General features: G+C 45.7%; 1 protein-coding gene across 1 annotated transcript in view; it reads right to left on the bottom strand.

Moving 5' to 3' along the window:
• The window catches only part of SLC39A5 (solute carrier family 39 member 5), a 34414-nt gene that overhangs the window by 8067 nt on the left and 1255 nt on the right, over positions 1 to 25092 (bottom strand). The window contains exons 2-6 of the mRNA XM_089508365.1: positions 14500 to 14931; positions 12930 to 13146; positions 11847 to 12021; positions 9775 to 9944; positions 1465 to 1623 (exon numbers count right to left, since the gene is read on the bottom strand). Of these exons, the coding sequence (XP_089364491.1) occupies positions 1465 to 1623; positions 9775 to 9944; positions 11847 to 12021; positions 12930 to 13146; positions 14500 to 14921 (1143 nt within the window). The 5' untranslated portion in view covers positions 14922 to 14931. The remainder of the gene's footprint in view (positions 1 to 1464; positions 1624 to 9774; positions 9945 to 11846; positions 12022 to 12929; positions 13147 to 14499; positions 14932 to 25092) is intronic.

Raw genomic sequence — 25092 nt, 5'->3', positions numbered from 1 at the left:
AGTTTCCCCAGCTGTTTATATGGGCCAACCGTACTCCTTACCTTGCTGCACCATCACTGGTGCTCAGATGCCCCTGGTCACCACATCTGACATAGAAATTGTGTGCCTGGCCATGGGGGTGCAGCCAGGGGCCCTTTTCCATGTCAGACACTGCGGCGGGGAGCGTCTGAGTACCAGAGATAGTATGGCAAAGTAAGGAGTGCCCTCCAGTAGCAAGTCCTAGGTTGGTGTGGGAACAGGTGCATAAACACCATCCCATCCCCATGCTGACTCAGGGACAGACCCAGGTGAGCACCAAGGCCAGGATAGCATACACTGAGCCCATGTTGGCTGCCTCTAGACTCTGGAACTGCCTGCCCAGGGAGATCAGAATGGCTCCCTCCTTGATGGCCTTCCGCTGGCAGGTGAAGACCTACCTGTTTACACAGGTGTTAAAGGAATTGCTATAAGGACAGGCTGGGATGTTGGACCAATTTAAAAATTCTTTTTAATGGACTTTAAAAATGTTTTTAATTGTACAGTTTTTTAATGCTGTGAAGCCACTCTGAGTCCCAGTCCTGGGAAAAGGGTGAGATACAAATAATATAATATAATATAATATAATATAATATAATATAATATAATATAATATAATATAATATAATACAAATGTTAGCCTGGCCTATGTCATCCTGAGCAGATGATCAGTCCCTAAATGATATCTACAGGAAATGAGTTTCAAATTTTACTGTTTTTCTATCAGCCATGCTAATTCAGCACATACGTAGCAACATCACGACAAATTTAGACATTCACAATAGCATGCTGATTACTGCTTGCTGGCAGCATGAATAGCTCATTCTACGATGTACACTGTAATATGACTATACACAACATTTTGTTGTATACCTTTGAGTCATTTCTGACTTACGGTGACCCTAAGTTAACTCCATTATGGGGTTTTCTGAAAGAGTGTGACTTGCCCATTATCACTCACTAAATTTCTGTACCAAGCAAGGTTTCAAACCCTGGTCTCCAAAGTCACAGTCAAATCCTTGCTCTTGGTTCAGCTTTGGGAGCAGCTTCTTTCTGGGTGGTCTCAGACAGCAGTTACCAGTGGCTTCCATGTTAGTGGGGCAGTGAATTTATTCCAAGTTTTATTTTGAGCTTTAAAGAAGTTATCTAAGGTGATAAACCCTATTATCAAAATAGATTCAACATATTATCTAGCTCCTTTAATGTGCAGATTAAATCCCAGAAAGGATTCACTGCCCCACTGACATGGAAGTCACTGATCACTACTGGGCATAGCCTGGGCTGCATGGCACTTTTACTAATCTGAAATGGGGTTCTCAGTTTGGAGAGTAAGTGGGCTGATGGGAAAGGGCTACTGACTTGGCTGCAAAAATAAATATGCTGCATTTTCTCCCTGCCAGTTCATAAATTGCCCTGAACTTTTGAAGACTTGGAGAGTGGCATCCTTACCCTCTTTGCCCAGAGATGCTTCAGGGTCCCCATAAGATTCTCAGTAAGGAACAGGAAATAAATGCCTCCAAACACGCACAGGCCCTTCAGTACAGCATCCTCTGCTGTCGGGGTGGGATGGTGTTTCGGTGACAGGAGTCCATGGCCTCTGGCCTGTGCCTGAATGAAAACAATTCCTTTGAGCAGAGAAAGGGAGAATTCAGAAAATAAATGGATACATTAAGCCAGATTTAAAAAGAGGTCTGTTAAATCAGAACAAAGTTTTCCTTCCCTTCCCACCACATAATAGTGCAATTTGGCAGCACCTCAAACCTACTAAACATGATATGGAGTCACTGTATATAGTCTGAGGCCAGGAGGCACCCAGAGGCTAAAGCATGAGTAGATAAAGCTCTAATGTGTCACCCTGAAGTTGTGAGGAGCCTACAATCAGTAGAAGATTGCTACCTTCATCTCTGTTTACAATAGAAGTTATGGGCTGCAGCTCCCATGAGCCTTCACAATTTACTATGCTAGCTACAGCTGAAGGGAGTTGGAAGCCAAACTCCCATCAGCAGAGGCAGGCATGGAAGCTACAATTGTACACTCTTATTTTACACAGTTACTCTGCCATAAGAGATGATAGGAAAGCTACCCTAAGCCTTTCATCTGGTATGGGACATTACTCATCATGTCAGCCAGGGATGGAAACCCAATGGCCTGTCACCTATCAGTCTGGGATCTTGTTTGCCAAACTGCAGACCACCTGGGGGGGGGGTGCTGTTACCTCCCCAAAAAGAAAATTGCTGCACAATGCACATGGAAACCTACAGGACTTTAAAACAAACCTCACTTTGTTCCACTTCTGGCCTACCCAGGGATGTGTGCTACAAAACCAGAAAATAACTTCTGGTCACTTGCACTTTAACTTTTTAGGGTTGGTGTGGTCCATGACTGCATACCTTCTAAATATCCTGACTTGGCAGGGACAGTTCCTATTAATCCTTGGCTGTCCCAGTTTTTCAGCTCTTTTTAAAATATCCCAGTTTCTTCTTCGTGGTCTCTGCGAATCACACAAATGGGTTTATTCTGCGCCTGCGCAGCAATCCCCGGAAACTTCTAGAATCTCCAGGCAGAAAGCGATGTATCTTTCTGCAACTTTTTGGCGGTAGCCCCGCCCACCCATATATAAGGCCCCTGGTGGCCCGCTCCTCTTCAGTTCCTTCATTCCGCCGCGCTAAGTAGCTCGAGGAACTTCGCTAGCATTTCGCTTGCTCTTGTGTATTGGAATCTCTGGCTTTGACCTTCGGACTTTCACTTGACCATTCTTTCGGACTTTCCCTAATCGGCTTGACCATTCTTCTGACCTTTGGCTTGACGTACGGACTGGTAACGGATCTCTCTTACCATGGCCTCCTTCAAGCAGTGCACTAAGTGCGGGGTGAAAATCCCCAAGGCCGACGGCCACGACAGATGTGTCCTTTGCCTGGGGGAGTCCCACGTTCCGGGCAACTGCCCCCACTGCAAGGCGATATCCGCCCAGGCCCTCAAGAATAGGGACCGGACACTTAAGGCTGCGCTCTATGAAAAGGTCTTGAGCCAGCCTGGCGGGTCTGGAGCCTCTGGGGATGCGGATGCCCCCAGAGCCCCCAAGAGGAAAGGGGACAAGCGCTCCAACCACGATAAGAAGCGGGCTCGCTCGTCATCGCCGCCCACCAAGAGCCGTCGGAAGGGCCCTCCAAGTACGGTCTCAGTGCCTCCGCCTGAGTCGAGGCCAGTACCGTCTATATCCCCGGTCACCGAGCTGGTGAAGACCCCGACTCCTGTACCGGCTGCCTCCCGGATGGTGCCTCTCGAGCCCAGAGTCCTTCTCACCACCCATCTGTCTGCACCGGCAGACGCCTTGCAGATTGTGGACATAGACTCTGAGTCTGAAGGGGAACTCCTCCCCAGAGAGAAGGCCACGACCAACGGCACGGGACAGAGAGCGCCCCCGCTCCCCTCCAAGGAAGGATCGGGCTGCACTGGGGGCTGAAGCGGATGGAGCCCTGGAAACAGAGCGTCCAGACTCCGCAGAGCGCGACCAGGACCTATTCGAGGCCTTCCCGTACCTGGTATACGACCACCGCACGGGACAGTACCTTATCCCTGTGGACCCGTCCCGTCTACGGCGTAACATCCGAGCCTACTCACGGGACCGTCGCCAGGTTGGCACCTCCTACGGGCTGGACGATTTGGGCACGACTGACCTTTCGCCCAGAAGGCGCAGTGGAAGTGGCCCATCCAGAGGACGATGCCCTTGACCCGGTGGAGAGGAGGATCCACGGCTCCGCCCCAGCTCCACCAGCCTTAGCGTATCTACCATCTCTAGAGAAGATCGCTAAGCGCTCATGGGACGCACCAGCCACCATCCCGTTGACATCCCGTAGGATCAAGAACCTCTATCGGGTCACTCCATCCACTCCGTCTTGGCTCTCCAACCACCCAAAGCCAAACTCGGCCATCGTGGAAGGAGCCCAGTCCACCTTCGCTCCAAAGTCCTCTTCTTCCCCGGTCGACAAGGACAGCAAAAAGCTGGACGGATTGGCCAAGAAGTTCTACGCTTCAGCGGCCCTGGACTTGAAGGTGGCCAACTACACGGCCTGCATGGGAGCCTACGTGCAGTACCTCGTGGAAAAGATGGACCCCACCATTGCGGACCTGCCAGACGACAGGAGACGCATGATGTCCGCGCTCAGGAACGAAATTCACCTGATAGGCGGACAGCAGATAATCTCCACCAGGCATTCAACGGACTGTGCATCGAAGGTCCTCTGCGGATCCATAGCTCTCCACCACTATGCGTGGCTTCGGTCCTCGGATCTCACCCCGCAAGCGAAGGCTGCTATAGAGGACATGCCCTTTGACAACTCGGGCTTGTTCCACCGGGACACGGATGAGAAGCTCAGCTTCCGCTACAGGATGAAGACCACAGCCAGAAAGCACGGTATGTCATCCACCGCGTCCAAGTCCCCCCGTCAGAGGTACCCTAGTCAGCGCCCTTGGCATCCAGGTGGCCAGTACCGCTTCCAGCCCCAGGATCGTCCTTACCATCAGGACAGTCATCCTCAAGGCCAATCCTCCCGGTCGGCTGCTCCCCCAGCTGACAGGTGTCAATCTTCCCAACCCAGATACCAACAGGGGTATAGGAAGAAGGATGGCCGGGGCAAGAAGAGGTTCTGATGTGTTCCTGCGCACCTCGTCACCTCCAACAGGCTGAGCCCTTTCTTCAACACCTGGGCCGCCATCACTACGGACTCTTGGGCACTTAACATTGTCCGTAGGGGCTATGCCCTAGAGTTCTCTGAGCTCCCACCAACTGGAGCTTTCATTTCAACTGTCCCTTCGGACACTCTTCTCGACGAAGTGCGCACTCTTCTAGACAAAGGCGCCATTGAACCCGTCTCCCCCTCTGGGTTTAAACGGTGCTTCTTCTCCAGGTACTTCACTGTACTGAAGAAAGACTCTGGCCTCAGACCCATAATGGATCTTCGGGCCCTCAGTGACTTTATTGTTTACAAGAAATTCAGGATGGTAACCCTTGCTTCTATCTTACCACTCCTGCAGGAAGGCTCCTGGGTCGTGACACTGGACTTAAAGGATGCCTATTTTCACATCGTGATCCTGGAGGACCACCGGAGGTTCCTCGCTTTCGCTGTCGGCCATCAGGCCTACCAGCAAAGAGGGATCACAGTCTTCCCATACCTAGACGACTGGCTCTTCGCAGCGTCCTCCAAGGACATTTTGCTAAAGCAACTCGAATTTGCCCTGTCTCTGCTTCAAGCATTGGGACTGCAGGTCAACTTCGACAAGTCCAACCTGACTCCTATCAAGCGAATCGACTTCATAGGAATCACGCTGGACTCTGTAATGATGAGGGCATACCTTCCAGAGACAAGGTTTCAAACCCTCTGCACATCCCTACAGCCCTGCCTTCGCCAAAGGCGTCTACAGGCCCGTGTGGTGCAAGTCGCCATGGGTCACCTGGCCTCCACCACCTTTGTTACACCGTGGGCCAGATTGCGCCTCAGGCCCCTTCAATCTTGGTTCCTCTCCGTGTTTGACCCCATCCGAGACACGCCTACCAAGCTGCTCACCATCCCGAGGACCGTGCAGAAGTCCCTACGATGGTGGCTCCAGCCAGACAATGTCTGCGTGGGGATGCCATTGTTGCCCCCGCAGCCAGACCTCTCTCTGACCACGGACGCCTCCCTGCAAGGATGGGGCGCCCACACTCTGGACCTTACAATAAAGGACAAGTGGTCACCGGCAGAAGCTACTCTCCACATCAACGTCTTGGAGATGCTAGCCGTGGAAAAGGCACTCAGAGCCTTTCAGTCGGTCCTCACGGACAAGGTGGTGCTTCTTCTCACCGACAACACCACCGTCATGTACTACCTGAACAAGCAGGGAGGTACAAAGTCGAGGACTCTGTTGGCACTCACCATCCGCATCTGGGAATGGTGTATACAGCACAAGATCTTACTGCAGTGCATCCATCTGCCCGGCGATCAGAACGACCTTGCAGACCAGCTCAGCAGGTCATCCTCCACTTGCCACGAGTGGAGGCTGCATCCAGACGTGGTGACCCAACTCTTCAATCGATGGGGGACCCCTCTACTGGACTTATTCGCCTCTCAACTGAACGCTCACTCCCCAGGATTCTGCTCCCAGTACAGAGAACCAGGATCGGAAGGGGACGCGTTCCAACTCAAATGGACTCAAGGCCTCCTGTATGCCTTTCCCCCATTTTCTCTGATCACACGGGTGTTCTCAAAGATGCTGGCCGACCACACAGACACAATCCTGATAACTCCGTGGTGGCCCAGGCAGCCTTGGTTCGCCCCGCTCCTACAACGAGCACAGGAGCATCTCCGCTTAGAACACCGACCCGACCTGCTGTCGCTTCATGGCGGGCGAGTCCACCATCCCGAGATGCAGTCTCTCCCATTGGTGGCATGGAGGATTCGATCCTGAGCACGCTTCCATCTGGTGTACAGGATATCATCAAGGCAGCGCAGAGACCATCTACACAGAGGTCCTATGCCTACAAGTGGGACAGGTTCCTTGCCTTTCTGCAGACAAAGGACATTCCACCATCCCGTGTCTCCATCCCTGTGGTCCTGGACTTCCTTATGACGTTGACAGAAGCAGGTCTCTCCTTGAGTTCTATCAAGTGCTACCTGTCTGCCATTTTGTCGCACTACTTGTTTCAAAACAAACTTTCTCTGTTTGGGGATCCTCTCATAAAGAGGTTCCTCAAGGGATTTAAGAACCTGCATCCACCTGTCGCAGACCCTTCACCTCAGTGGAGTCTAAACACTGTCCTCGCACAGCTGGTGTCTAAGCCATTTGAGCCCTTAGCTACCACGGACCTGAGACTCCTGACCTGGAAAACGGCTTTCCTGGTAGCTATCACGTCAGCCCGTCGGGCTGGTGAACTGTGTGCCCTGAGGGTGGACCAACCCTTCCTTCGTTTTCACAAGGACAAGGTGGTGCTCCGCACAGACATTACTTTTTTGCCCAAGGTGGTGTCTGCTTTCCACATTAACCAGGACATTGTTTTGCCGACTTTGGCTCCTAATCCGACCACGGACTCTGAGCGCCAGATCCATGCCCTGGATGTCTGGAGGGCACTGGCGTTCTATTTGGACAGAGCTGCTGCTTCCAGGCGATCGGAGAGACTTTTTGTGTGCTACTCCGAAGCCAAAAAAGGGCTGCCGGTTTCACCGCAGAGGTTCTCTAAATGGGTGGCCAATACCATCCGCCTTTGCTACGAACTGGCCAGAAAGCCCTTGCCAGGTCGTGTTAGAGCCCATGCAACTAGGGCGGTAGCCGCATCCTCGGCTTTCTTGACGGGGATTCCCCTTGAGGATGTGTGTAAGGCTGCTGTCTGGTCCCAGCCATTGACATTCATAAGACATTACAGGCTGGACGCCAGGGCCAGACATGACGCAGCCTTTGGGAGGGCAGTGTTACTCTCTGCCATGCATTAACCTGTTGCACTGTCAATAAATAACACAGTTGTTTGGTTTACATACTTTATTGGTTGTTTGATTATTGGTTATTGACACTCCCTCCTCCACAGACTACAGCTCGCTAGTCTAAACCCATTTGTGGGATTTGCAGAGACCACAAAGAAGAAGAACAGGTTGCTCACCTGTAACTGTGTTTCTTCTAGTGGTCATCTGCGAATTCACACAAACCTGCCCATCCATCCCCTCAGTGTCTGCTCATTTGACAACGCTTGTTGCCGCGCTGTTAGCGGCTCATTCGGAACTGAAGAGGAGCGGGCCACCAGGGGCCTTATATATGGGTGGGTGGGGCTACCGCCAAAAAGTTGCAGAAAGATACATCGCTTTCTGCCTGGAGATTCTAGAAGTTTCCGGGGATTGCTGCGCAGGCACAGAATAAACCCATTTGTGTGAATTCGCAGATGACCACTCGAAGAAACACAGTTACAGGTGAGCAACCTGTTCTTCTTACTCCTCCTTCCACTTCTTCTTATTCCTCCATTTACTTAGATTGCTGCAAATTGGGCTTAAATTGCAAAAGTAGTTTGTACTTAATTAACTCAGGAGTGAAGACTGGAGGAGGTGGAATCTTACCCTTCCCAGTACACTCAGGCACAAGCAAGTTACTGTAGCTCTCCTAGTTTGTATGAGCTTACTCATTAATAACTAATTAATAACCTTGGCCATCATGACTACACTCTGATGTTACTTGGCCCCACGTGTCTTGGTTTTCATCTGTGAAATGTTGGGGGTATTTGGTGGACTGAAGGAAATTGAAATTTGGCCTCTGGGACTTCTGGAGCCTGTCCACTCCTGATGTTAAACATTATTTTGGTTACCCCTGACGTGCATAAAAGAACCTCTGTATGGTTCAAGAGCATTAACAAAGATTTTATGCACAGGTTTTATTATTTCGGAAGATTCTGAGATAACCTCCACATCTTAAGTCTGGAAACAAATGCACTCTGTAGATCTAAGTGTCTTCCTTTCCACTTGGAAGTGGATTCTTCATTTCTCACTTATCACTGCAAAATGAGGCCCTTAAAGGCATTCACGCATGAAGCTTAGAACAGTTGACACTTCAATTGGGTTTTTAAAAAAAATGTATAGAAAAATGCTGCTCATCCACTTGATAAATGCTTCTCTTCTGATCATGATTACAAACGCTTACAGGAAAGGTGCAAAGATATCTCAAAGGCAATGTCAGCCTCCTGTCTCGATATACTCCTAAGATTTGCCAAGAGAAGACTCACTCTCTCCCAAAACAGGAGTAATTAGTTTGCAGACACTCCCATCATCCTGGACTCTTGAATTGGTGTGCCTGTATGTGCCTTTAAGTCGCCTGTTGACTTCTAGTGATCCCATCAGTTTCATATGATTTTCTTAGGCAAGGAATCCTCAGAAGTAGTTTTGCCAGTTCCTTCCTCTAAAACTTAACTGACAGCACCTGCTATTCCCTAGGAGTTATCCTTCCAAGTACTAACCAAGCTTGAGTCTGCTTAGCTTCTCAGATCAAATAAGATGTGCTGCCTTCAGGGTCTTTTAGACCTTCTCTTGGACAGAATTGATGTGGGAACAGATGAGATGGAACAATTGGATTTTTGGTGGGGGGGAATGTATAGGACATGGCCATCATACTGGAGTGAGACTGAATGGCAAGATTTAACAGTTTGGCGATTGTGATGCACAGGAACTGAGGAATGGAAACTCAAGGGAGCTGTTCAGACATTGGGTTTTTTAGCACGACAATGCAAATCATATTACCCATGCATTCTGGGTTTGTTGTTCACACCGTATCAGTCCACATCTATGTGCATCTCTGCAAGTTCAGTTGCTCACACATGCAAACATTTGAATAAAGATAGAGCCAACAATGTAAATGCTTTCAGAACCCCTTTTTTGGTACGCAGTGTTTTATCCCAGGGCCTAGTCAGGTCTATTTGCATCCGTTATTCACACTACTGATGATGTGGATCTTTTTAAAAAACTGGGGGGGGGGGAACCCGATATTGATTATCCTGGATTAAGTGGGGTTTTTTTGGCAGCCCCCTCAACTTAATCGAGTGCATTTGGGATGCATGTGATCAATGAAAATTTAACCCAGATTCATCCTGGATTATTTTCACAGTGTGAATAACCCCAAGGCCTTATTTGACGTTCTCAGAGCACTGACACAGACTGCACAGTTAGAGAGAGAAAGATGACTGGTAGTTGTCTCCCCTGTGGAAGAGTCATTGGGAAATGGTACCCCAAGCGGGAGGGAGAGATGGTTACATACGTGTGGCCAGAGATGCAGCAGTGCGTCTCCACACAGCGTCCCCACCGCCAATGCCACCAGAAAAGCCAGGAGGAAGTGGAAAAGCTCATGGTTGAGCAGAGGGACGAGGACAATGGCCAGTGCTGAGGGCAAACTGGTCAAGGTGATAGCCAGAAATCCCCAGCCCAGGCCTGGTGGAAATGAGAGAGTGAGAACAAGGCAAGAGTTAGGAACTGAAGCTTCAAAACAGTCAGCAGGATCATACTTTGAGGTCCCAATATTTGTTTCCTCTTCCCTCCCTCCCCCCCCATTTCCACACCACATGTCCAACAGCATTCCTTTCCATAAATTCTGACATGTAATTACTGGAAGTACAAAACGCATCAGTACATATCCCAAGAGTACTTTAACTGTATATTCCTTCGTGGCTAAGGGCTGGATTAGATGGCCCTTGGGGTCCTTCCAACTCTATGATTCTACGTATCAGGTAATCTAGGGGAGAGGGGCAATGAGCAGATAGAAGGAAAACCCCAGGGACTGTCTATGGTTTATTGGGTACTTAGTCCTTTTTGCTTTCTCCCAACCTGTTGTCACTTCCTCCGCCTTCAGGCCTCCAACCTCAGTAATGGTTGCTAACCTTGTACGAAACATGGGAGAGAACTTTACAGGGTCTTGTAGCCAAGTATAATTTAACTCTTTTTGATTATATTATTTTCGATCCCTTGATGGATTTTATGAGACAATAAAAATGTTTTTAGCCTCACTTAGGGATATATCTACACTGTAGAAATAATGTAGTTTGACACTGCTTTAACTGCTATGGTTCAATGCTATGGACTTATAGGATTTGTAGTTTTATATGATATTTATCCTTCCCTGTCAGAGAGCCCTGCTGCCACAACCAACTATAAATCCCAGAATTCCATAGCAATGAGCCATGGAAGTTAAAGGGTCAAACTGTTGTATTTCTGCAAAGTATTAAAGTAATTACTCCTTTATCTGCCATAAGCTTGCATTGTACTAGCCCCTTTTAGCACAAATGCCCAATATTCCTACAGTAAATTCCTCTCACTGAAATAGTAGGGGTACAACACATTTGGTAAGCCTGACTAGCAATAGGTCTTCTTTGAACATTTTGACCAGAAACTGGGTTTTATGGATATGTATGGAGAAGAGGCAACATGGGAATTTTGGTTAAATTGAGGGGTTCTGTTTCATTCCATAGCATTTAAGAAACACCGAATAAGTGTTCACTGGAACTGGAACTTGAAGTTTTTGGAGAGCATTTTGAAGCAATTTACATAGTGTATTCAATTAGGGTGTCATTGCAGAAAAAAATATTGTGCTTGTTTTGAGGGGAAAGCATATACGTACACATGTTGTTTTATGTGTACTTATATGCTTTTCTTTCAAAACAAGCACAGTAATTTTTCCTGCAATTGAATACATTATGTAAATTGAATACACATGATAAATTGTTTCAGAGTGATCTAGGAGTCCTAGATTCTTTGCAAACTCACATCTTGGGTCTGATCTGTCGTACACATTTAAAACACATGAAACAACAAAAAACACATGTTTATGTGTTTTAAATTTGTATGGAATGTTGTTTTATGTGTTTCAAATGTGTACGACAGATCAGACCCAAGATGTGAGTTTGCAAAGAATCTAGGACTCCTAAATAAGAAGAGGAAAAGGTAAATGAAGCAGGGAAGAATTGGAATCTGAAGGGGAAGGAAAAACAACAGATTTGTGGGGCAAGGTCTGTAGCCAACAGGAGAATAAATGCATAAAATTGCAGGGCGCAAAAGTAGGTATCACACTGAACTCCCTTCTGATTTCTAAGGTTTTCATTCAGGATTTTATTCATAATTATAACATGCCAGCAACTTGCTTTTCTTTTCTTCCCTCCCTAAGTTAAAACTAAATCTTTGGGTGCCAAAGTCTACAGATCCCATGTTTACAAGGTCAGCTAAAAGGAATGTGCATAGCCCTGCACAGGGTTCTGAGCTGATTCATGGGGCTAGGGGTGGGCAGTGCTTGCACTCAGACCCCTTCCTGGGTCAGACGTTGAGAAAGGCAGCATGAGTTACCAGCCCAGAGATTGCTGCCCGGCATGCCAAAGGCCACTTCGTCATAGTGTTGGATGCAAACACGGCTGTCAATCTGATAGAGCAAAGCTGGGCACAGCAGGGTGAACTGCTCTGGCGTGATCTTGGAGACGGAGTTCAGCCCAAAGTTGACTAGCAGCTGAGATACATTGAGGCACTGGAGACAAAAGCAAAATAAAGGGAAAACAAAACACCAAAGGGGTTTATTGCAACAAGGAGTAATTGTGCTGCGCTTCCAAATGATGCTTAATTGACTGCCAGAAAAATTACCCATCGAAGGGTTTGATCAAAGCTCCCCCCATTTGCAGCTCTGCAGCAAGGAAAATTTTAAATAAGGGGGAAAGGTCACCAGTTTTGGTAGGAGAATGGAATTCAGAAGTTTCAGTAAAAACAAGGGGATTGAGGAAAGCAATAAGAGACAGTATACAGTCCAGAGATATACTTTAGCTTGCAATAGTGGTATTAAAAACAAAACAAACTCAAACATTAGCCTATCTCACAGAGCCATGTCTCCCTAAAACCAAATACTATAATCCAGAAATAGGATAGAGTAGATTGAAGGTAGGAATTGTGCAAACCTCCAGATACTTTTGGACTGCAACCCCCAGAATTCTTCCCCATTAGATATGCTGGCTAGATTTGATGGCAGCTATATATAGCCTGACCACAGTCTCTCACCACCAGCACAATAAACTCACCAGGGCAATTTGCAATACTAGGAAGCAGACACAGTCTACAAAATCTTATGATACAACTTCTTGCACACATTCTCCAAGGTGCTAAAGGTGCTACAAGATCGCTTTGCATACTGATATTCCAGACTAACAAAGCTAGGTCTCTCAATGGTTCAAATACTACAACATAAGAGGCGCCCTTTCAAAAACAGAAGCTGGTCCTTGGACCTTTAGGGTTAGAGAGGGTGCAATTCCTGCAACCCAGCTTGTCTCATAGAAATTAGACACACACTTCCTGTCTAATTCACCCTATGTGATTCCTGCCATATGGGAGAAAAAAACACAATCCTAACTGTGGGCAATAGTAACCCCTCACTTGTTTCACACTTACATCCTCGTGCAGGTGATTGTAGACAGAGTGATCTAATGCAATCACACTCTCCAAAAGATTTAGTCCAGAATATCCTTGGGAAGGCTTGAAAGTGTCTTTGTTCTTTCCAGACTGTTCTGCTGCTTGCCCAAAGCTTGGCTTAGTGACATATCTCCCATGGAGTGTAGGAGATACAGGTGGGATCAGGGTAGCATAGCCCAGTTGAGGGATTCCTGGCCTGCAGAAAGCAAAAAGCAATCATTGCTAAAGAAGAAGAGCATAATTTACTTAAGAATGCAAAGGGATCTTGTAGCACCCTTGAGACTAACTGCACAAAAAAGTGGTAGCATGCATCTGAGGAAGTAGACCACAAAAGCTTATTCCACAATTTATTTTGCACCGTTAATCTCGAAGGTACTACCAGGTCCCTTTGCATACTGATATTCCAGACTAACATGGCTATGTTTCATAATTCACTTAAGGTTCAAAACACACTGCAGAAATAATCCAGTCTGACACCGGTTTAACTGCCCTGGCTCAGTGCTAGCAAATCATGGGAACTGTAGTTTATTGTGGCATCAAAGCTCTCTGACAGAAAAGGCTAAATGTCTCACAAAACTACAGTTTACAGAATTCCCTAGCAATGAGCCGGGGCAGTTAAAGTAGTCTCAAACTTAATTATTTCTGCAGTGCGTTTTGGACCAAAGTTACAGTCCTAACACACTATTTCCAGTGTATTTCAAAGAAACAAAAACAGCAGTATAGGTTAGCTACCAGTATGAAACCTAATTGATTACACTTCCTCTTTTGAATCTTATCTATCTATTTCAAATATAATATAAATCTAACTTGACAAGGTGCTAAAGTATTTTGAGCTTTGATTTTAAAAGTATATTGTCAATGGAGCTAACTTGTTTTTTTTGGGGGGGGGAGAAATAATTGAGCCAGCAGCCAAATGACTGCAAATTATCAGCACTGAGAAGCTGGTAAGCCAAAAAGGTTCTCAGAACTTGAGACGTCTCTACATGAACTAGCTTGGCAGCAGTCAACAACATCAGCAATTCTTCTGTCAAGATATTAGCCTGGTGGTAAGTGAGTCAAATAAGCCAGAACAGGCCCTGCAAGATATGGCCTGCAAAGGAAGATCAAACTAGACAGCCTATTTACATTTACTGTAAAGAAGCAATGGAAGTGTGCCTCACTAACTTCCTCTCCTGTTCTCCAGGAGCTCTGAAATATTATTGCCAATGGCTCCAATATTACATTTGCCAGCTCTTTTAATACTCTTGAATGTAGTTCATCAGGTCCTGGAGACTTATATTTATTTAGATTAACCAGGTATTCCTCTACTATCTCTTTACTTATTCTGTGCTGAATTTCCCCTGTTCTGTCCCATCCTCCTTTATCCTCAAGTTGACCACCCTTTGCCTTTTCTGAGAAGACTGAAGCAAAGAAGGTGTTGAGTAATTCTGCCTTTTCTCAGTCTCCTGTTAGCATTTTGTCATCTTCTCCATGTAGTGGCCCTACCGTTTCCTTCTTCCTTTTGCTGTGGACACATCCAAAAAACCTTTCCCCAAATAAACATTATTACCTGGTAGGGTTAACATTCTCTGCTTGCGCCTTGGTTCTGTGCTCTGTCTTGCTGAGGTGCTCCAAGGCGGAGTGGGAGTGCAGGTGCTTATTCTCTTGGACCTCCAGGATGTCCAGGTGGGAGACATGGCCATGGCCCAGCTCCTCATGCTCAATCTCCACCACTTGAACCTTCCCCAGCCCCAGGCTCAGCAGGAGACGTGTCAGGCCCTCAAAGGATAGTGTGCCATTCTCCCCATACTGCCCAAAGAGCTGCTGCAAGTAGTAGCCCTGCTCCTGAGTGGCGTCTTCCGGTAGGGTCCATGCAGCTCCATGAGGAAGCAGGTCTGGCGGATCAGCTAATACAAAGTGACAGGCGCTCTGCAGGAAGATCAGGCCCACCCAGGCTCCAGCCAGACGGAAATGTGATGTCTTCTGGTCCATAAATGGGGGCCTGCAAGGCAAAGAAACTGGCCCTGAGCCATAGCATTCCTACGAGAAAACATCAGCACTCATCAGTGGTGTGGTTCCCAAAGCAAAAGAGGACCCTTTTAACAGAGTATGAAAATTTCACTTCTTGGGTGGCATTTCGACAAGCTGGCTAGGAGATTCTGGAAATTATCTAAGAAGTAATGTTCAAAAGCTCTAGTTGTATCCCTGGAGAACTGCAGGCTTCTGCTGGTAGAGAACACATACATACAAATAAAGTCTCAGCTAACAGCTAAATATCCTAAAGGAACCAGATCCTGTTGGATCTTGGAAGTTAAATGGAGTCATCCCTGGTTAGTACTTAGGTGGGAGATCATCAATGAAGACCAGGTGCCATAAGCTATATTTCAGAGGAAGGAACTGGCCAAACTACCCATGAGTATTCCTTGCCTAAGAAAATCCTATTAAATTCATGAGGTCGCCATAAGATGACAGACACACATGCACACAATACCTACACCTTTTGAGAGAGTCAAGGCCTGCTTTGTCTGGGCCAAGACAGAATGTGAAAATTTCACTACCTTGTCTCTTCTCTAGCATAACAAGGAGTATCAGTCAATAAGTTGTTGACTGCACTCTCCATTTTTCTCAGGATTTATACCTCAGGTGATTTTTCAGGAGTGCCATGCCATACCCTCCAACATTTCACAGATTAAAGTTGGGAGTCATATGACCGGGTAACATCAGAGTGTGATCTAGATAAAAGTTATTAACGAGGAAGAAAAACATAAGCTAGGAGAGATTGCAACAGTTTACTTTTGCCTGAAAAAGTGAGAGGACACAGAATTAATTGGGACTGTCTATGCCACATCAGGACAGTCAGAAGGTATACCATAGTCCTCATTGCAGACCATGTTTTGGCCTTGAATAATGGCTTCAACCATCTTTGTGGTCTTATTTTAGAACATAAGTACATATTACATATATATGATGTGCATTAAAACCCCACAATGTATAGAAAGGTGTCTTAAGGAAGGGGTTGATTTAGAACAGAGAAGCAGGGTAGAAACAGCATGTAACCATTTCCATCAGTTTGAAGCATTGGTGATCTCTGTGTAATGCTTAGTTGGTCCCTCAGTCCAGATCCTCATGTTAATGTCTGATGGGCAGGGTTGGGGATCTGTTGCAGCTAAAAAACAGTGTCTTGTGGCACTTTAAGAACTAACACGTTTTATTGGGCAAAGGATGAAGTGGGCCAGAATCCACACAGTATCACAAGACTCTGTTGTTTTGATGTGATATTTCATTTATGCAATTTATTTATGTCCCAGTCTTGTTCCCAAGATGGGACCCAAGCTGCTTCACAACATTAAATTAAAAATAGATTGAAATGTGCCAATTTTTTTTTAAAAATAATCTTATTAAAACATTACTAATTTAAAATAATATAAAAACATAGGGCAGGTCTACACTGGCTAGAATACTCTGGGCTGCTCCTGGAGGATTCTGGTTCTGAAGCAGCTGTTACTTTTGCAATCTAGTGTTTAAACTGCATCCTGCAGTGCCACCTGGCATTTCCAGTGCTAGTGTCTCTGAAGATGCCAGCCACAGATGCTGGTGAAACGTCCGGAAGAAACTCTGCTAGAACATGGCCACATAGCCCAAAAAACCCACAAAAAACTAGTGTGGGTTGCTCCTTCTGAGGTTGAAAATGAGGCGCCCAGCTTCTATTATATGGCTGGGCACCTTGTTGTGACCTCAGAAGGAGTGACTGGAATGCTCTAGATCTTCCAGGAAAATCTGGAACAAAAGGTAAGTCTTTTTAAACCAGTTTAAGGCAGGTTCAATGCAGACATGGCTCTCCAGTTGCAGTCTGCAATTGAATCAAGGCTTTGTCCCTGGGTCATGAAGACAGATTGTGGTGTGGGCAGAGAGAAACTGGTTTAAATTATCCATGTAGAGATGCCTCAAATCAAGAAGATGAAAGTAATGTACCATTGTTTAAAAACCCCTGCTGTATCAGCCAGTTAACAGCCATTGTTGTTAACTGTCCCCAAGTCGACCTCATCCCACGGTGACTCTGTGGATGAGACACCCCCCAAGAACCCCTATCTTCCACTTCTCTACTTAGTTCCTGCAATCCCATGTCCATCTCCCCCTGATTGAGTCATCTGGCATGTGGTCTTCCTCTCCTTCTTCTGCCCTCTACCTTTCCTATCATTATTGTCTTTTCCAATAATCCATGCCTTCTCATTATATGGTCAAAGTACATCAGTCTCAGATTTATCATCTTGGCTTCTAATGAGGTCTCTAGTGACCTGTCTAAACAAAAAGGTATTTGCCTGCCAACAGAAAAAGAAAAGAGAGAGGAACAAGCTTGGTTTATTCTTTCTTCTTTTTCACGCGCCCTGTCTATGGCAAAACAGAATTATTACAAATCACTGATCTCCGCCAATGAAAGGTGCCCGCAGCGTTTGTTCTCCACTTTCAACACTTTGCTTAAACCTCCCTCTCCTCTTATCTCTTCATCATTCTCTCCTAATGACTTTGCTAATTATTTCATTTCAAAGATCACCACTATTCGCTCTGAGATAGTCTCCCTCGATTCTTCTTCTGCTCATAATCTTCTTTCGCCTTTGCCTACAAAATTTTCTGTGTTTCCTCCTGCTTCTTTGGATGAACTCTCTACACTTCTGAACTCTTCCAAACCTGCAACTTGCTCTCTTGATCCAATTTCTATTCGTCTTCTAATCTCTATAGCTCCCTCCTTTCTGCCCTCGCTTCTCCATATCTTCAGTCTCTCTCTCTCTCTACAGGCTCCTTCCCGTCGGACTTCAAACATGCTCTCATTTCCCCAATTCTGAAAAAACCTTCTCTTGACCCCTCCTCTCTGTCTAGCTATCGTCCGATTTATCTTCTTCCCTTTCTTTCTAAAGTTTTGGAACGGGTTGTTTATTCTCGCTGTTTTGAGTTTCTTGAAGCCAACTCCATCCTCTATCCTTTTCAGTCTGGTTTCCGCCCAAGGCATTCTACAGAGACAGCTCTCACTATGATCTCAAATGACCTTTTACAGGCCAAGGCTAATGACCTTTACTCTGTTCTCATCCTTCTTGATTTGTCTGCAGCCTTTGACACCGTTGATCACTGTCTTCTAGTTGACATACTCTCTGACCTTGGGTTCTCAGACTCTGTTCTCGACTGGTTTAGATCTTATTTGTCAGAAAGATCTTTTGCAGTGGTTGCAGGTGGTCAGACTTCATCCTCTGTTCCCTTATCTGTTGGAGTTCCCCAGGGCTCTGTTCTGGGTCCCCTTCTGTTTTCTCTCTACACACTGTCCTTAGGTAAACTCATCAGCTCTTTTGGTTTTTCCTACCATCTGTATGCCGATGACACCCAGTTGTATCTTTCTGCCCCTGACCTTTCTCCAAGGCTTGAACAGCAAGTTTCGTCTTGCCTCACAGCTGTCTCGCAGTGGATATGCCATCGGTGTTTGAAGCACAACATGTTCAAGACGGAGCTTCTTGTCTTTCCTCCTAAGCCCACCCTTCAACACTCCTTTTCTGTCTCTGTGGACAACATTTCTATTCAACCAGTCCAGCAAGCCCGCAGTCTTGGTTTTATCTTTGATTCTTCTGTCATGTATCCCTCAGATCCAGACCACAGCCAAGGCTTGTAGATTCTTTTTGTACAATATTGCCAAAATCCGACCATTTCTCTCTGCCTCTACTGCCAAGATCCTGGTCCATGCCCTAGTGGTCTCACAACTTGATTACTGTAACGTCCTCCTGGCTGGGCTTCCTCTTTCTCACCTCCATCCTTTAATCTCTGTCCAGCATTCAGCTGCACACATTATCACTTCCACCCACCGCTCTGACCACATCTCTCCTGTGTTGGCATCCCTTCACTGGCTCCCCCTCCCTTTCCGCATTCAGTATAAGCTCCTGCTGTCGACATTTAAAGCCCTCCATGGACTGGCCCCTCCTTTCTTATCAGACCTTCTTTCTCCTCACATTCCCACCAGGGCCCTCCATTCTGGTAGTCAAGGCCTGCTGTCCCAGCCCAGGAATTTCTCTGCCCCATCTCGGATTTGCCCCTTTTCACTCGCTGCCCCTCACTCCTGAAACCTTCCCCGTGAGCAAGAGCCATCACTTCTTTAACCAGCTTCAAAACGGAGTTGAAGACCATCCTGTTCAGAGAAGCCTTCCCAGGCATTGCATAATTGTCACTTGCTATTTGATGTTCTTTTGTTGTCTGTTTTATTTGAATCATTTGGTCAGCCCCCACCTGGAATATGTGTCCAGTTCTGGGCGCCACAATTCAAAAAGGACATTGAGAAACTGGAGCGTGTCCAAAGGAGGGCAATTAAATGGTGAAGGGTCTGGAAACCATGCCCTATGAGGAACAACTGAGGGAGCTGGGGATGTTTAGCCTGGAGAAAAGAAGGTTAAGAGGTGATATGACAGCCCTGTTTAAATATTTGAAGGGAAAAGAGATTCCACCTCAACATCAGGAGGAACTTCCTGATAGTAAGGGCTGTTCAACAGTGGAACACACTCCCTCGGAGTGTGGTGGAGTTTCCTTCCTTAGAGGTCTTCAAACAGAGGCTGGATGGCCATCTGTCAGGGATGCTTTGATTTGGATTTCCTGCATGTCAGGGGGTTGGACTGGATGGCCCTTGTGGTCTCTTCCAACTCTACTATTCTATGATTCTATGATTTCCTATATTGCTATGCATTTTATATGTATTATCCTACTAGAGAGGCAGGCTAGCTCCAACAGGCCTCCCTGGAAGAAGATTAACCATCCATTAAGAAGCCAAGCCCTCCCTCCAGTCCATCTCCCCTGATCCAGGCCTCGGAGGTAGAGAAGAACTGCTGGCCCTCATCCCCTTCCCCAGCACCACCCCCTTCTCCTTTTGTGTCGTGTCTTTTTAGATTGTAAACCTGAGGGCAGGGAACCGTCCAATTAAAAAGATTGTATGTACAGCGCTGTGTAAATTTACAGCGCTTTATAAATAAAGGTTAATAATAATATAACGCCCATCTTACAAGATCCTCATTGGCTGCCCATTCGCTTCCGGGCACAATACAAGGTGTTGGTAATTACCTATAAAGCCCTAAATGGCTTGGGCCCAGGTTACTTGGAGGCAGTGTTGCCAACAAGCCTCGAAGATAATTCCTCAAAATGTTTGTCCAAAACACACTGAATCCCCCCACATCACACGGAATATTCAGTCACAATTCCCAGAAAATTCCCATAATGTTAAAATGGCGGATGTTTTGCAAATAAACGTAAATATAATTGAATACAAATAATTGGAACTTATTTCAACTCTCAAAATCACCATTGAACCAAACAAGGAATCTTTCAGTCCTTTTAAGATATTTATTTTGACATGAAGGGGGTTCAGGAAGCTTTGTGCCAAATAGAAACGTGTTCGGCTGCAACCGCACTTCAGAAATAAATCCAGTTTGACACCCTTTTAATTGCCCTGGCTCAGTGCTAGGGAATCCTGGGAATTCTAGTTTTCAGAGACGTTTAACCTTCTCTCTCAGCAAACTCTGGTGTGACAACAAACTACAATTCCCAGGATTTCATAGCACTAGGCCATGGCAGTAAAAACGGTATGAAACTGGATTGTCTCTGTAGGGAAGATGCAGCCTGAGTTAGGTCCAAGACACACTGCAGAAATAATCCAGTTCAAGACCACTTTAGGTGCCCTGGCTCAGTGCTATGGAATCCTGGGAATTGTCTCTGGAGTCTGGAGTGAAGATGCAGCCTGAGTTGGGTCCAAGACACACTGCAGAAATAATCCAGTTTGAGACTGCTTTAACTGCCCTGGCTCAGTGCTAAGGAACCCTGGGAAGTGTAGTTTTGTGAGACATTGAGCCTTCTTTATCAAAAAGAGCTCTGGTGCCACAACAAACTACAATTCCCAGGATTCCCTAGCACTGAGCCAGGAGAGTAAAAGCGGTCACAAACTGGATTATTTCTGCAGCGTGTTTTGGACCTTAGTTATTAAAAATGCTCAAGGTCCAATCCATACTGCAGAAATAATCCAGTTTGAGACCGCTTTAACTGCCCTGGCTCAGTGCTAGGGAACCCTGGGAAGTGTAGTTTTGTGAGAAAGAGCTCTGGTGCCACAATGAACTACAATTCCCATGCATCTGAGGAGATACGCTTAAGTCTAGGAAAGCTCATGCTGCCAACTTTTCTTTCAGTGAGACTCAAAGGTGCTACAAGATCTCTCTCTCTATCATCATCACCATTATTATTATCATTATCAAATCCAAATGCAGCTGAAGAAGTGGACTTAAACTGGCAACACTGATATCCTGTAGACTCTCTCTGGGGCTGTGATCTGGAAGCGTGGAGGCAATTCCCTTGTCAAACCAGGGAATCCTGGGAATTGTAGTTTGTTGTGACATGTTGAGGCACTGCTTTTACCGGCAGCCAGGGCTCCATGCTTGAAATTCTGGGCTTGGTGGTTTGTTGTGCCCAGAATCCCATCATTGCAGGGAGCCTTGCAGTTAGAAGCAGTGCCAAACTGGATTATTTCTGCAGTATGGATGGCAATGGAAAAGAGAACGAAAAAGAGATCCACAAAACAAACTTCTTGGAAGACAGGGCAGCAGGGGTGCCAACTGACCAGGTGCTCTGCCCATGCTCAGAGGCATATCTAATCACTAACACACACACACACACACACACACACACACACACACACTCAGGGACATCATCACATTCACATCACACAACTAGTAGGGCAGCCCATGGAAGGGAGGGAAGATTGAGATAAACATCTATTTTTCTATCCAGGTGCTCTGCCCATGCTCAGAAGCACCTTTCCACCTCTTTTTCTCACATCTCCTCTACTCTTCTACTTTTCCCCTCCACTAGATTCTCCTCCCGTCGACCCAAATGGTCCTCACAGTACAACAACGACCCTGAGAGGTAGGCTTGGGGCACTCTGCCCAAGCTCAGGAATTCAGAAATTCAAATGTCACTCTCAGGCACACACAGAAGTCCACAACATCAAGCCATGATACCATGATCAACTATTGCCTTTGTGTGCCTTAAAACTTATTTCTGACTTGGAAATCCAAGGCAATTGGGATTAAGCCAGCCAAGATCCCTCACTCCTCCTGGGCAACACTTTGTGCCTGGTTGCCTGCCTCCTTGTCTCCCGCCCCGCCACTTTGCTTTGCCCTGGAAGGGAGAGCCTGAGAATGCCTGAGGGCGGGGGGGGGGGGCAATCACTGTCCTCTCTCTGATTGGCTGAAAACTGTTGGTGTGATTCCTCCAAACAGGGTTGGTTGTTTGCTCTTGCTCTGTAGCCTCGCTCTCAGAGGCAGAGAGAGAGAGAGAGAGAGAGAGAGAGAGAGAGTTTTTTCTCCAGTCCTCTCTCTGATTGGCTGAAAACTGTTACACTCCAAAGGGTTGCTTGCTCTGCAGCCAGCCTCCCTCCCTCTCAGGCTGGAGCTGAAATGGGCCAAAGTCACCAAAAATGCACTGAAATAGAGCCAGGCACCAAAATCACACGGAAAGCTCTGAAAAGTCACCGTTTTCGTGTGAAAGTCATGAAATTGGCAACACTGCTTGGAGGACTGCCTCTCCCCATATAATCCGCCCCGCACACTCAGGTCAGCCGGGAAGAATTTGCTGAGGGTGCCAACTGCGAGATATGCATCAACCTCGCAAAGGGCCTTTTCCATCTCAGCCCCACAGATTTGGAACACCTTTCCCGATGAGCTCCACTCCATTACCTCCCTGGATCTCTTTAAAAAGAGACTCAAGACCTTCTTTTTCTGTCAAGCTTTCCCCCATGTGCCTTGATATGTGTGGTTTCCCCCCTGATATGTATCTTGTACCATTGATTAGCAACTCAGCTGGCTTTGATATGGTTTTTATGGTTTTAAATTGCGATTGAATTTTTATTGTCACATTTTAATGTTATGTATATATCGTGTTGTTATTTTTGATTATTGTATTTTGTATTCTTTGCTGTGCACCGCTTTGATCAGTTTTGGAAAAGCGGTATATAAATAAATTTAATAATAAGAACAACAACAACAATAAGACAGCCTGGGCTCGGCCACCAAGGAGGCCATCTCATGTCCTTCACTAAATGGGGTCGTGCAGTGGTGGGAAGCAGAGAAAGCCCTCCCATAAGGAACTTAAAACTTAAACTGGCTCATATAGGGAAACATTCTGTTTCAGATAGCCTGCACCCAAGCCACTGGTGTTATAGGCCTTAACCAGTGTTTTGCATTCCATCTAGAAAACAGTGAAGTTTGTCTAACAAAGGAGTTACATGTTCCCTCTAACCAGCCCTGGTCAGCAGCCTGGCTCCAGCATTTTGGACCCACTGAAATTTCTCAAGCATATGCAACAACAAGCCCAAGGAAATAAATACAAAATACTATAAACAAATCTGATTTGGACATCAAATTTAAATACTGAAGTTCAGAGGATATCAAAATTTGAAAATGCATTTATCAAAAATTCTGTTCTAGCTCTGTTGCTTTGGATGCCAGCCGGTGTCTGTACAAACCAGAATACAGTGGACCTTTGTTATACACTGGGGTTTGGTTCCAAGATCCCCCGTGGTGTCCCTTATAAAAAATGGAAAATCAAGGTTTGATATTTGAAATTTATACTTTTTTTTGAATATTTTCAAACCATAGATGCTTGAATCTGTATATAAAAAAATATGTGTATATGAAGGGCTGACTGTATTCTGAGAGCAGCCTGGGGTATTCTGGCCCTGAAGCTGCCCTGGCATACCCTTGTTACATAGGCACTCCAAAACAATGCCAGATGGTTGTTCACACACAAATCCTGCTGTTACACCCACTGCCCTTGCTGCCATGGGATTGCTAGAGCAGAAATTTGGACCTACAGTATATTTAAATAATTCACTTGGATAGTCCTCTCTTTCCAGGGTGACCAGGTGTCATCCTTTTCCAGGACATGACCCACATTTCAACCTTATGTTCAGGAGGAATTCCAAACTGTCCTCTATTTTTAGCATGACTAAGATGCATGAATTTATTTTTAGCTTTTATTTGGTAATGTCCTCCATTTTTCTTGAATGCTCTACATTTTGCAGTGCCTTGTCCTCTTTGTGCTTAGTACATCTGGTCACCCTGTCTCTTGCTTCTCAGATGGCTGGGTTACCTGAAAGCACTGGAGGGAGGACAGATATGCTCATGGTCTGAGCAAGGGAGATGGGCTCCTACTTTTCTGGATTAGGAACACTCAACAACAACAACAATATTTATGGTCAGTGGACCCATCAAAGCATACAATAACTTAAAACATAAATTGAAATATTACATATAACATAAAATCAATATGAAATAAAAAGTTTCATTAGATTAATTAATTTTACTTTAATGTTCTGCATTTTAATGGAACTTTTTATTTCATATTAGTTTTATGTTATCTATATAAATAAAAATGTAAATGTTCGTTTGTTCAAAATCTTAAATCTCCGAAAGTTCTTCACCGATTGCTTTGAAATTTTGATACAATGTTCCATTCAAATACACACACGTTTTTATATCCCTAATATGTTTTCATATATAGATGTCACACTGATAGGTAAAATATGTTTTTTGAAAAACAGTGCCCTCTGTTGGATGTAATAGCAACACATGTCAACAGATATGCCATTTCAATTTAAGAGACTGCAATTCCCAATTCGATTGGTATTTGCAATCACCATCAACAAAGCTCAAGGCTAATCTTTAGACTTGTACGGTTTAAATCTAGATACGGATTGCTTCTCACATGGACAATTATATGTTGTATGTTGTAGAGTCGGCAAACCAGACAATCTCTATATCTACACAGACAATTTAACAACAACAAAAAAACCACACTGTATATCCACAAGCATTGTGAAATTAAATATTTTAGAAACGTGCGCTTTCTCTTTTCTTTCTTTTCCATTTAACCAGACTGAGCCACAGCAACGTGTGGCTGGGTACAGCTAGTATGTAATATTTCCATTTACATGTTTTAAGTTATTGTATACTTCGACGGGTCTATTGACCGTAAATAAAGATTGTTGTTGTATTAGGAACACTCACCCTGCTCAGACCATGATCTGATCCTGGCTATATCAATTGCATGAGAATTTCAAATCACTTCTGTGCAAGCTGTCTCAGCAGATGCTGCA

This window comes from Sceloporus occidentalis, unplaced genomic scaffold (assembly GCF_023333645.1).
Source record: "Sceloporus occidentalis isolate IW3139 unplaced genomic scaffold, rSceOcc1.0.p SCAF_1, whole genome shotgun sequence".
Taxonomy (NCBI): Eukaryota; Metazoa; Chordata; class Lepidosauria; order Squamata; family Phrynosomatidae; genus Sceloporus; species Sceloporus occidentalis.
Note: the sequence above shows the minus strand (reverse complement) of the source record. Positions and strands in the feature narration are given on the sequence as shown.